We start from the raw sequence: 14,094 nt of genomic DNA, 5'->3' as shown, positions 1-14,094 counted from the left end.
ATAAACAGCAAGGATGACGGACCCTACGCCGTCAGGACAGCCCTTGGATGGGTAATCAATGGACCGGTAAGGAGAGATGATGGCCACAAGTCGAACAAGGAGGAACGACAAAACGTCACAGTTAATCGCATCTCTATCGCAAGCATTGAAGAGCTGTTGATACAGCAGTTCAACGCAGACTTCTCAGAACGCAGCTGTGAGGAAAAGACAGAGATGTCACAAGAAGACCATCAGTTCATGGGTTTGATGACAAGGTCTACACAGTTCATTGATGGCCACTATCACATTGGTTTGCCACTGAGAAGACAGACCGCGAAGATGCCGAACAATCGCTGCATAGCAGAGCAACGCGCCATCAGTCTAAAGAGAAAGCTGAACAAGAACCCCGACTTTCACGAAGACTACAAAGACTTCATGAGAAACATCATAGCAAAAGGCTATGCTGTTAAAGTGCCCGAAGAACAGTTGAACAGAGACGATGGAAGGGTCTGGTACATTCCTCATCACGGGGTGTATCACCCAAAGAAGAAAAAGATCCGTGTAGTGTTTGACTGCGCCGCCTCATTCAGAGGAACTTCATTGAATGACCAGCTGCTTCAAGGTCCTGATCTTACTAATACCCTCATTGGCGTCTTGACTAGGTTTAGACAAGAGCTCGTTGCCATGATGGCAGACATAGAATCAATGTTCTACCAAGTCAGAATCCCTGACGAAGATGCTGATCTTCTGCGTTTCCTTTGGTGGCCAGATGGCGACGTTAGTGAAGCGATGGTGGAATGTAGAATGGCCGTACACCTGTTTGGAGCCACATCATCTCCCAGCTGTGCAAGCTACGCTCTCAGAAAAACTGCAGAAGATGGCAAGGGCAAAGCACCATCCGAGGCTGTGGAGACAATCTTCAGAAACTTTTATGTCGATGACTGTCTGAAGTCCGTGTCAACAGAAGACGATGCCATCGCACTGTCAAGAGACCTTAGAACTCTGTGTTCGAATGGAGGATTCCATCTGACTAAGTGGATAAGCAACAGCAGAGCAGTTCTAGCTTCTATCCCAGAAAAGGAAAGAGCCACTGAAGTCAAAGATCTGGACCTGAGCCACGATGTCCTTCCTATCGAGAGAGCTCTTGGTGTACAATGGTGCATCGAGTCAGACACGTTCAACTTCAGGATAATGGTGAACGAAAGACCATCCACAAGACGAGGGATTCTCTCCGTGGTCAGTTCCATCTACGACCCTCTCGGATTCCTGGCACCACTCATTCTGCCGGTGAAGCTGATGCTACGAGAGCTGTGTAGAGACAAGAGAGGATGGGATGAAGATATCCCAGAAGGTCAAGCTCAGAGATGGCACAGATGGCTGACAGATTTGCAACAACTTTCTAGCTTCAACGTCAGTAGATGCATCAAGCCCGCGAGTTTTGGAGTTACAAAGACGGCTCAACTACATCATTTCTCGGACGCCAGTGAGGACGGCTATGGCACGGCTACCTACCTCTTGCTGACAAATCAACAGGGCCAGAAACATTGTGCCTTCCTCATGGGAAAATCCAGGGTGGCTCCGCTGAAGCAGGTCACCATCCCGAGACTGGAATTGACGGCAGCAGTTGTTGCAGTTAAAGTTGACCAGGTGATGCGTAAAGAGTTACAGCTCCCATTAGAAGAATCTGTCTTCTGGACGGATAGCACGACGGTGCTGAAGTATATAGAGAATGAGAAGATACGCTTCAAGACCTTCGTAGCAAACAGAATCTCATCCATTAGAGAAGCTACACAACCATCTCAATGGAGGTATGTAAACACCTCATTAAACCCAGCAGATCAAGCCTCACGGGGATTGAAGGCTGAAAACTTCATGAGGAGTGAAACTTGGATACAAGGCCCAAGTTATCTGCTGGAAACAGAGAGATCATGGCCAGAAAGACCAGATATGCCAAGTCAGATTACTGAAGACGACGCCGAAGTCAAGAGATCAGTCACAGTAAATTTCATAACTACGAAAGAGAACTTTGACACAGTGAACAAGCTTGTTAACCATTTCTCAGGATGGCACCAGTTGAGGAAAGCAGTTGCATGGTTTCTAAGGTTGAAAGAGTTGCTGCTACACCTGAGCGGTAAGAGAAAAGAGTACCGAGCCACTATCAGTCAGTCTGAAAGTAACCCTGATAAGCAGAGAATGCTTCTACAGCAGTATATGCATCAGCACAAGACCACATTGAGCAAGAATTCATTGACCATGGAGGATTTGGCCAAGGCTGAGAAGGAGATAGTTTGCTTCAGTCAAAGACAAAGATACCCAGAAGAAACCGAAGCTCTACAGCAAAATACTCCAATCAAGAAAGGTAGTCATATCTACAAGCTGGACCCTACACTGCAAGATGGAGTACTGAGGGTGGGAGGGAGACTAAACAAATCTGCTATGCCAGAGGAGGCCAAGCATCCTGCTATCCTTTCTAAGGACCTCCGGGTTGCTACTCTCATTCTTCAGCATATACACCAGAGTATTGGACACAGTGGGAGGAATCACGTGCTTGCGAAGCTAAGACAAAGATACTGGATTCCAGGAGCTAATTCCGTAATAAGAAAAATACTCTCTGAATGTATTGTTTGCAGACGGTTACACGCTAGAGCTGGGGAGCAGAAAATGGCAGACCTGCCTGAAGACCGTTTGTTACCAGACAAGCCCCCATTTACAAACGTAGGGGTGGACTATTTCGGGCCTTTCGAGGTAAAGCGAGGACGGAGCCTTGTCAAGAGATATGGTGTGCTTTTCACTTGTTTGACCATCAGAGCAGTTCATATTGCGGTGGCACACATGCTTGACACTGATTCCTGTATTAACGCCTTGCGGCGCTTTGTCTGTAGAAGAGGACAGGTGTCCATTATGCGTTCTGATAATGGCACTAATTTCGTCGGAGCGGAGAGAGAACTACGGGAAACTATTGAAGGTTGGAATCAGCTTAAAATACAGGAAGCCATGATGCAAACAGGAATTAAGTGGATCTTCAATCCTCCGGCTGCATCCCACCACGGAGGTGTCTGGGAAAGACAGATACGCACCGTAAGAAAACTACTCAGTTCTGTACTGAAGCAGCAAGCGCTGGACGACGAGGGACTCCAAACCGTTCTGTGCGAGGTCGAAGCCATCATTAATGACTGACCGATAACCAAGACATCAGATGATCCCAATGACCCCGAAGCCCTGACTCCGAACCACCTGTTGTTGTTGAAAACACAGCCAGCCATGCCTCCGGGAGTCTTCAAAAAGGAAGATCTGTATGCCCGTCGGAAGTGGAGGCAAGTTCAGTATATGTCAGACCTCTTCTGGACCAGATGGACAAGAGAATACTTACCTCTGCTACAGGAGCGTCAAAAATGGTCCAAAATAAAGAGGAACTTCATCGTCGGAGACATTGTCTTAATTGTAGATGATTCAGCCCCTAGAAATTCTTGGTTGATGGGAAAAATAATTAAGACCATGCCAGACTCCAGAGGCGTCGTTCGTCGCGTCTGTTTGCAAACCAAGACCAGTACCCTGGAGAGACCGATCACAAAGCTCTGCCTGCTACAAGAAGCAGCGTGAAAGGCTTCTGAACGAAAGAAAAAAGTGGACACTTGTATTGTAAATATGTTGAACTCATTAGTTTATGACTCTTAATGTTTGAGTAATTGATATGCTTCATGTGCCTAGTCAATTAGGGGCCGGAATGTAAGAGCCATAAAAGCTTAAGAAAATACTTTAAAATAGTGGCTAAATGGCATAATACAGTTAATTTACCTGAACGACTTATTGTATTAAGAAACCCCCTATTTTCTTGCTCCAGTAGTATAGTCCGACACCCCCTTCATTCTTGCCACAATGGAACAGTCCCTAAGCCACACATGGGTGCAGCCATCTTACAGTTTTAAACTGCACGTGGTGAAAGAGGCAGAAGCTGTGAGGTTTGGAGCAGTACAGTTTTTGACCGTGTTCGTTTATACGTGTTTGCTTTGTAATTCCGTTTGTTAAGTGTTATAGTAAACAGTTTAAAAGACAAAGCTACGTTTGGGAACGTTTTATTTCGACACGCGTCTACTCGTTGTTAAAGGCCCCACAGCTCAGTGGCCTGCCTGTTTGGAAACTAAGAAGCGCCACTACAGAAAGGACGTGCATTTATATGGCGCCTTTCACGACCTCAGGATGTCCCAAAGCGCTTTACGGCCAATTAAATACTTTTTGAAGCGTCACTGCTGTAGTGTAGGAAACGCGGCAGCCAATTTGCGCACAGCAAGCTCCCATAAACAGCAATGTGATAATGACCAGATAATCTGTTTTAGTGATGTTGATTGAGAGATATATATTGGCCCAGGACACCAGGGATAACTCCCCCCTGCTCTTCTCCAAAATAGTGCCATGGGATCTTTTACGTCCACCTAAGAGAGAGCACACGGGGCCTCGGTTTAACATCACATCCGACGGACGGCACCTCCGACAGTGCAGCACTCCCTCAGCACTAGCCCTGGAGTACTGACTCCACCATCATGGATGATCCTCTGTGAGGTGGGGTCGTTTGCATAATAGAGGAGCATGGAAACAAACCAATAGACTCAACACAGCTGCCCCATCATCATTGATCGATGGCATCAAGGAACAGTGCCATTGCCTTTGCTCAAGAGACACGCCAACCTTGTTGGTGTGTACTTGGTCGCTTTTCTAATCCAACAGGCTGGGGCCCTTTTCTCTAGATAAGTGAAGGTTGAGGGGTGACCTAATAGAGTTCTTTAAAATTATGTAGGGGGGTTGATAGGGTAGGCGTAGAGAAAATGTTTCTGCTTGTGAGGGAATCCAAAGCTAAGGGTCTATCGTATATATTTATAAGATAGTCACTAATAAATCCAGTAAGGAATTCAGGAGAAACATCTTTACCCAGAGAATGGTTAGAATGAGGAACTCACTACCACAGTTGAGATGGATAGTTGATGTTTCCCCTGGCTGGAGAGTCTAGAACTAGGGGTCAGAGTCTGGGTATAAGGGGTCGGCCATTTAAGACTGAGATGAGGTGAAATTTCTTCACTCAGAGGGTTGTGAATCTTTGAAATTCTCTACCCCAGATGGCTGTGGAGGCTCAGTCGTTGAGTATATTTAAGACAGAGATCGATAGAGTTTTGGATAGTAAGGGAATCGAGGGATATGTGGATAGTGCGGGAAGGTGGAGTTGAGGTAGAAAATCAGCCATGATCTTAATGAATGGCGGAGGAGCTCCAAAAGGGACCAAATGGCCTACTACTGCTCCTATTTCTTATGTTCTTGTGTTCTTATGTTCTTAATAGCATCGATGCATTTAAGGGGAAGATAGATAAGTACATGAGGGAGAGAGGAGTAGAAGGAGATGCTGATAGGGTGAGATGAAGTAGGGTGGGAGGAGGCTCGTGTGGAACGGCATGGAATGGCCTCTTTCTGTGCCGTGATTTCTATGTAATAACACCCTGGGAAGACCCAGGATCCATGCTCTTTCCTCTGATTATTTCTTGTCTTTCACACAGGTACAAAGTGAAGTGCAAAGTTGGTGCAGTGGAATATGATATGGATGTGGGACTGATAGACTTTGGAGCAGCATATACCATCATTTTGAATATGGTGAGTGTGAAACTCGACAACATAATTGATTATGTTGGACATATACTTGAAAATTTGCTGGACTATGGAGAAAAAGCAGGGGAGTGGGACTAATTGGATAGCTCTTTCAATGAGGCACGCTGGGACAGATGGCCTCCTCCTATGCTGTATGATTCCAGGATCAGGTCGACACTTTGTAAAACATTTTTTTACTAAATTAATGTAAGTTTTAGAAAAATATTTTAATGTTGTCTGTTTAGGCAGGAACTGGAATTGAATACTATTTCAGCTTTAGTGATTGCATTTATAGTATCTAGACCCTTTAATTAACGTGCAGACAGTTCAGCTTCGAAAAAACAAAAAAAATCTTAGCAAAAACTATTGTCGCCGTGACTGGTGAAACCTTCAGCGGCTGCTTTCTAGAAGGTTCATTACCGATCATCCCTCCAAGTTCCTGTTGGCGAGGCTTGTTCGCGTTGATCTAACATCACAACAAAAAAAAACCAGATGATCTGGTCATTATCACGTTGCTGTTTGTGGGATCTTGCTGTGCACAAATTGGCTGCCTTGTTTCCCACATTACAACAGTGACTACACTTCAAAAAGTACTTCATTGGCTGTAAAGCGCTTTGGGATGTCCTGAGGTGGTGAAAGGCGCTATATAAATACAAATTTGTTCTTTAAGTCTTTCTTTGATCTGAACACTGTTGGATCCCCTGCACTTTGTCACGATATCTCTGTATTGGCAGGCGCTGACTTACATCTGTTGTGTTTCACTTGTGTTCAGCACGAAAATGGCACCTTGAAGATTTGGAAGACCGAAGACATCAAAGCAAATACATTACATATTGGGTGGCAGGTTCCGCAGTACGTCTTGATGTCTGCTGGAGAAGTGATGTTCTCCATAACTGGTGTGGAATTCTCTTACTCACAGGTATTGAGTTGTTCGCGAGCCTCTCCGATATTGCTGTGTGTTGTTCACTGACGGAAATCTGAGTTGAAATAAGAACATAAGAATTTTTACATAGGAATTGCTAGACGGGCAAAGACCGAGGTCCATCTAGTTCGCCCTCTACCGTCCTGGTAGTCACACGACACAATGATAATGGAGTTGTTGAATAATCATAGCGATCAATCTCCATCAGTTAGACTAGAACAGACCCAGACATGAGGTGAGGAAAACCCCCAGTGGTGGAGAGCTTTGGGAACCATAGGTCCCAAATCACCTTTTTCCTCCCAAGCAATGCTACACTTACCGCACATCATGTCTCAAATTACTCCTAAACTGTATCCCAAAGCAGGAATAGGCCATTTAGCCCAACAAGCCCATTTTTCCAATACACCGGCCATGTCAACATATTAGGGCCGATATTTGACATCCCTCCCTTATGCCAGACACTGCGTCTGGAGAGCAGAGTATCCAGAAAGCCCCAAGGCCAGAAGTTCCTATTGGAAAAGGAAAGAACTACCCTACTGGCTGCTGTCACCTCTTTGGGGTGTCCCTGCATTTGGAGGCCCGCTTGGCGTACGTGGAGGAAATTCCTATCCCCCTCCCACCTTATTTCCCTAGCAACGCTGGGCTCGGGCCTATTGTTGCCACGGGGCCCAGGTCCAATCCAGTTGGAAAAGCCTGCTTTTCCTCTCCGCAGCGCCTGGAAAACTAGCATAAGAACAAAAGAAATAGGAGCAGGAGTCGGCCATTCAGCCCTTCGAGCCTGCTCCGCCATTCAATGCGATCATGGCTGATCTTCTGCCTCAACTCCATTCACCGGCCCTATCGCCATATCCCTTGATGCCTTTACTAGTCAGAAATCCATCGACTTCTGTTTTGAATATACCCAATGACTGAGCTTCCACAGCCCTCTGGGGTAGAGAATTCCAGATTCACCACCCTCTGTGTGAAGACATTTCTTCTCATCTCAGTCCTGAATGACCTACCCTTTATCCTGAGACTGTGGCCTCTGCTTTTACTGTGGTTCTAAACTCCGCAGCCAAGGGAACCATTCTCCCAGCATCCACCCTATCAAGCCCTGTAATAATTTTGTATGCTTCAATGAGATCCCCTCTCATTCTTCTGAATTCAAGAGAATACAGGCCTAGTTTACTCAATCTCTTCTCATACGACAGCCCTGCCATCCCAGGAATCAATCTCGTGAACCTTCATTGCACTCCCTCTATGGCAAGTATATCCTTCCTTAGGTAAGGAGACCAAAATTGTACACAGTACTCCAGGTGTGGTCTCACCAAGGCCCTATATAATTGGAGTAAGACTTCTTTACTCCTGTACTCAAATCCTCTTGTAATGAAGGCCAGCAAACCATTTGCCTCCCTAAGTGCTTGCTGCTCCTGCACATTCACTTTCAGTGACTCATGTACAAGGACACCCAGTTGCCGTTGAGCATCTGCATTCCCCAATCTTTCACCATTTAGGAAATACTCTGCCTTTCTGTTTTTTCTACCAAAGTGCTTTCTGTTTTTTCGACCAAAGTGGATAACTTCATATTTATCCAAATTATATTCCATCTGCCATGTTCTCGCCCACTCACTGAGCCTGTCGAGATCCCCTTGAAGCCTCTTCACATTCTCTTCACAATTGACACTGCCACCTAGCTTTGTATCATCAGCAAATTTGGAAATGTTACATTTAGTCCCATCATCCAAATCATTGATATAGATTGTGAATAGCTGGGGCCCAAGCACCGATCCTTGCGGTACCCCACTAGTCACAGCCTGCCATCCTGAAAAAGACCCGTTTATCCCTATTCTTTGTTTTCTGTCTGTTAACCAATTCTCAATCCATGCTAGTTTATTACCCCCAATTCCATGTGCCCTAATTTTGTTCACCAACCTCTTGTGTGGGACCTTATCGAAGGCCTTCTGAAAATCCAGATACACCACATCTACCGATTCCCCTTTGTCTACTCCACTAGTTACATCCTCAAAGAACTCCAATAGATTTGTCAAACAGGATTTCCCTTTCATAAATCCATGTTGACTCTGCCCAATCTTACTATTAGTTTCTATGTGCCCAGTTATTGCATCCTTTATAATAGATTCCAGCATTTTCCCAACTACTGATGTGAGACTAACAGGTCTGTAGTGCCCCGTTTTCTCTCTCCCTCCTATCTTAAATAGCGGGGTTACATTTGCTATCCTCCAATCTGCAGGAACCGTTCCAGAATCTATAGAATTTTGGAAGATGACAACCAGTGCGTCCACTATCCCAATGGCCACCTCTTTCAAAACCCTAGGATGTAGGTCATCTGGCACTTGGGATTTATCGACTTTTAGTCCCATTAATTTTGCTAGTACTATTTTTTTTACTAATAATAATTTCTTTAAGTTCCTCATTCTCGCCACACCCTTGGTTTTCTTGTATTTCTGGGAGGTTTTTTGTGTCTTCCTCCGTGAAGACAGAAACAAAGTATTTATTTAACTTCTCTGCCATTTCCTCATTCCCCATTATAAATTCTCCCGTCTCTGACTGTAAAGAACCTACATTTACCTTCGCCAGTCTTTTCCTTTTCACATACCTATAGAAGCTTTTGCAATCCGTTTTTATATTTTTCGCTAGTTTGTGCTCATATTCCATTTTCCCTTTCTTTATCAATTTCTTGGTCCCCCTTTGCTGATTTCTAAAAAGATCCCAATCCTCAGGCTGACTGCTTTTACTGACAACTTTATAAGCTTCCTCCTTTAACTTAATACTAGCTTTAATTTCTTTTGTTAGCCATGGTTGGATCACTTTTCCTTTTGGGTTTTTATGCCCTAGAGGAATATATGTTTGTTGCAAATTATGCATTATTTCCTTGAATATTAGCCATTGTATGTCCCCCTTCATACCTTTTAGTGTAGTCTCCCAATCTACCATGGCCAACTTGTCCCTCATACCCTTGTAGTTTCCTCTGTTTAGATTAAAGACCTTAGTTTCAGATTGGAATACATCACTCTCAAACTTAATGTAAAATTCAATCATATTATGGTCACTTGTCCCTAAAGGCCCCTTTACCACAAGATTATTGATTAGCCCTTTCTCATTACACAGTACCAGATCCAGAATAGCCTGTTCCCTGGTTGGTTCCTCCACATACTGATCCAGGAAACCATCTTGCATGCATTCCAAGAATTCGTCCTCCACACCATTAGTGGTCATTTGATTTGCCCAGTCAATATGTAGATTAAAGTCCCCCATGATTACCGTATTGCCCTTGTTACATGCACCTGTAATTTCTTGATTGATACTGTGCCCTACATTACCACTACTGTTTGGTGACCTATACACAACTCCCACCAATGTTTTCCGCCCTTTGCTGCTTCTTAGCTCCACCCAAACTGATTCCAGTTCTACATCACGATCTGCCGAGCCAAGATCTTTTATCTCTACCATACCAATCTCAGCCCTTATTAACAGCGCTACGCCACCTCCTTTTCCTTTTTGTCTGTCCTTCCTAAATGTTGAGTACCCTGGAAATTTCAGTCCCCAGCTTTGATTACCCTGCAACCATGTCTCTGTAATGGCAATTACATCATACCCATTTACTTCTATTTGTGCCATTAATTCATCCACCTTGTTGCGAATGCTACATGCATTTAGATAAATTGCCTTCAACTTTGCCTGTTTAATATTTTTCTGCACTTTGACCCTCTTTACTGTTGGCCTTTGTTTCTGCTCCCTACAAGTTTTGCTGACTACTTTTCTAACTTGCACTTCCAGCTTTGTTTCTCTCCGTTCTGGTTCCCAGGATTACTCCCACTGCCACGTGCTAGCGAGAGCAGAAATAGGAGAATAGACCAGATGAATGCGAGCCTCCTGACAAACTAGTTTAAATCCTTCCCAACAGCACTAGCAAACCCCTCTGCGCGGATATTGGTCCCGGTTCTGCCGAGGTGTAATCCGTCCAGCTTATACAGGTCCCACCTTCCCCAGAATCGGTCCCAATGCCTCAGGAATTTAAATCCCTCCCTCCTACACCATCTCTCCAGCCACGCATTCATCTGATCTATTCTCCTATTTCTGTTCTCGCTAGCACGTGGCAGTGGGAGTAAACATAGAAACATAGAAGATAGGAGCAGGAGTAGGCCATTCGGCCCTTCGAGCCTGCTCCGCCATTCAATGAGATCATGGCTGATCATCCAAACTCAGTACCCTGTCCCTGCCTTCTCCCCATATCCCTTGATCCCTTTAGCCTTAAGAAATATATCCAACTCCTTCTTGAATATATTTAATGAACTGGCCTCCACCGCCCTCTGTGACAGAGTAATCCTGAGATTACTACCTTTGAGGTCCTGCTTTTTAATTTATTTCCTCGTCCCTCTTTCTACCTATGTCGTTGGTACCGATATGGACCACGACCTCTGGCTGTTCACCCTCCCCCTTCAGAATGTTCTGCAGCCACTCGGTGACATCCTTGACCCTGGCACCAGGGAGGCAACATACCATCCTGGAGTCACGTCTGCGGCCACAGAAACGTCTGTCTGTTCCCCTTACGATAGAATCCCCTATCACTATTGCTCTCCCACTTTTTCCTCCCCTCCTGCGCAGCTGAGCCACTCGTAGTGCCACGGACTTGGCTCTTGCTGCATTCCCCTGAGAAACCATCTCCCCCAGCAGTATCCGAAACGGAAAATCTGTTGGAGAGGGAGATGGACCCAGGGGACTCCTGCACTACCTTCCTAGTTCTTTTACTCTGTCTGGCGGTCACCCTCCAGGAATTTCAATGAAGAAAACTGGCTCCACTAATTCTTGAGAACCGCATCCACTTGTCTCTTGAACCCACTTCCCCAGCCCCCGTTAATAGCCTTTCCTATTAACTTATTTCACAACCCTTTGTGTAAAGTCCAGCCGACTTCGACTTAGACCTAACTTCTTAATTTTTAACATGCAATCTCACCGATGTGAGGTATTACATTTTGGTAAGAAAAATAAGGAGGTCACACATTACTTAGAATCATAGAATGGTTACAGCACGGAAGGAGGCCATTCGGCCTGTCGAGCCCGTGCCAGCTCTCTGCAAGAGCACCTCAGCTAGCCCCATTCCCCCGCCCTTTCCCCGTAGCCTAGTGGAAAATAAGAATCTAAATGGGGTAGAGGATCAAAGGGATCTTGGATTACAAATACACAAATCACTAAAAGTAGTGACGCAGGTAATAAGGCCATAAAAAAAAAAGCAAACCAAGCACTTGGGTTTATTTCTAGAGGGATTGAATTGAAAAGTAGGGAAGTTATGCTAAACCTGTCTCGAACCTTGGAGTACTGCGTGCAATTCTGGTCGCCATATTATAAAAAGAATATGGAGGCACTGGAGAGGGTGCGAAAGAGATTTACAAGGATGATACCAGAAATGTGAGGGTATACCTATCAGGAAAGGATGAACAGGCTGGGTCTCTTTTCTATTGGCAAGAGAAGGCTGAGGGGTGACCCAGTAGAGGTCTGTAAAATTATGAAAGGTTTTGATCGAGTAGACACAGAGAGAGTGTTTCCACTTGTGGGGAAGAGCAAAACTAGAGGCCAAAAATATAAGATAGTCACCAAGAAATCAAATAGAACGTGGAGCTCGCTACCACAGGGAGTGGTTGAAGCGAATAGTATAGATGCATTTGAGGGGAGGCTAGACAAGGGGATATGAGGGAGAAGGGAATAGAGGGTTATGCTGATAGAGTTAGGGGAGAAAGCAGGGACAGGGTACTGAATTTGGATGATCAGCCATGATCTCATTAAATGGCGGAGCAGGCTCGAGGGGCCGAATGGCCTACTCCTGCTCCTATCTTCTATGTTTCTATGAGAAAAGACAGGAGGAGGCTGAAGTGGAGCATAGATGCCGGCATGAACAGGTTGGGCCGAATGGCCTGTTTCTGTGCCGTATATCCGATGTAATCCTATGCAACAATTTGCTTAGATCAATGTTGTTAGTTCCCCCTCATAATCTTGAAACGTTCAGTTTCCTCAAATTGGAATTTTTTTTTTCCAGAAGAAAGCCAGCCTGAATTTCTTGACTTTTCCTCATAGTTTAAGTTTCCAGTGACTGGAATACTGCTGCTCTGTCAAGGGCAAGAATATCCCTCCTCTGATTGGGTGGCCATGGCTGCAGGGACACGTGTAACTGCGCACAGCACCCCCGATGGGGTCGGGCCGTCGCTTAGCATGGCAGCATTGAAACCTCTTCACATTCGTAAGGCCGGATTTTCCACTCCTGTTAATGCCAGCTCCCTGGCGAAACTCGAGCGGGAAATCACCGCAGGAGCTGCTCCACCGTACTCTCCCGGCAAAAGTGAGGGGGACGTAGAATATATAGATGCTGGGCGCCAATTCTAAAATTCAAGACTGGGATCGACACCTGGAGTACTGTGCACAGTTTTGGTCTCCTTATCTAAGGAAGGATATACTTGGAGGCGGTGCAACGAAGGTTCACTGGATTGATTCCTGGGGTGAGAGGGTTGTCCTATGGTGAGAGATTGTGTAGAATGGGCCTATACTCTCTGGAGTTTAGAAGAATGAGAGGTGATCTCATTGAAACATATAAGATTCTGAGGGGGATTGACAGGGTAGATGCGGAGAGGTTGTTTCCCCTGGCTGGAGTGTCTAGAACTAGGGGGCATAGTCTCAGGATAAGGGGTAGGTCATTTAGGACTGAGATGAGGAGGAATTTCTTCACTCAGAGGGTTGTGAATCTTTGGAATTCTCTGCCCCAAAGTGCTGTGGATGCTCAGTCGTTGAGTATATTCAAGGCTGAGATAGATAGATTTTTGGACTCTAGGGGAATCAAAGGATATGGAGATCGGGCGGGAAAGTGGAGTTGAGGTCGATGATCAGCCATGATCTTATTGAATGGCGGAACAGGCTTGAGGGGCCGTATGGCCTACTCCTGCTCCTATTTCTTATATTCTTATGACATTTTTCTTGTTGGGTAAGGGTATCAAGGGATATGTAGTTGAGGTACAGCTCAGCCATGAGCTAATTGGATAACAGAGCAAGCCTCAGGGGCTGAATGACCTACTCCTGTACCCATGACATCTGGATAATATGTTAATACCTTGGCTGATGAACTCCTCCTCAGTTTAATGTCTCACCTGAAAGGCGGCACCTCTGACAGTGCAGCACTCCCTCAGTACTTGCACTGGCTAGACTTTGTGCTCAAGTCTCTGGAGTGGAGCTTGAACCCAGGGGCTTTTCAGACTCAGAGGCGAGAGTGCTACCAACTGAGACATGGCTAACACAGCTTAAGTGCACAGTTTGGAGTCTCGTTGGTGAGGCGGGGGTCACCTGTAAAGTTTAAATCTGTGTTCCCCATTAATTTGCATATACCGCGAGTTGCTAAAAGGTCTGGACATTCTGATTTAGCATCAGTGAGCAGCAGCCCTCTCCAAACATCCAGGCCCACAAAGTTCAAAAACAAGGATAAGACAGCAAACCAGAATTGTAGATACAAATAGAACTAAGAGGCCGGGGCTTTGTCCGCATGCTTTGCGATCGGCTGCCTGTGGCCCACGGGCCGTGGTCTGTGT

The 14,094-nt window shown here is 45.5% G+C and overlaps 1 protein-coding gene across 1 annotated transcript in view; it reads left to right on the top strand.

The window, feature by feature from the left end:
* Positions 1 to 14,094, top strand: part of slc15a2 (solute carrier family 15 member 2) — a 129,942-nt gene that overhangs the window by 100,189 nt on the left and 15,659 nt on the right. The window contains exons 20-21 of the mRNA XM_085986848.1: positions 5,520 to 5,613; positions 6,380 to 6,526. Coding sequence (XP_085842974.1) covers positions 5,520 to 5,613; positions 6,380 to 6,526 — 241 coding nt within the window. The remainder of the gene's footprint in view (positions 1 to 5,519; positions 5,614 to 6,379; positions 6,527 to 14,094) is intronic.

This window comes from Somniosus microcephalus, chromosome 4, assembly GCF_052327205.1.
Source record: "Somniosus microcephalus isolate GS21.2 chromosome 4, FLI_Smic_1.0, whole genome shotgun sequence".
In the NCBI taxonomy this organism is placed as follows: domain Eukaryota; kingdom Metazoa; phylum Chordata; class Chondrichthyes; order Squaliformes; family Somniosidae; genus Somniosus; species Somniosus microcephalus.
This window is presented reverse-complemented; position numbering and strand designations above follow the sequence as displayed.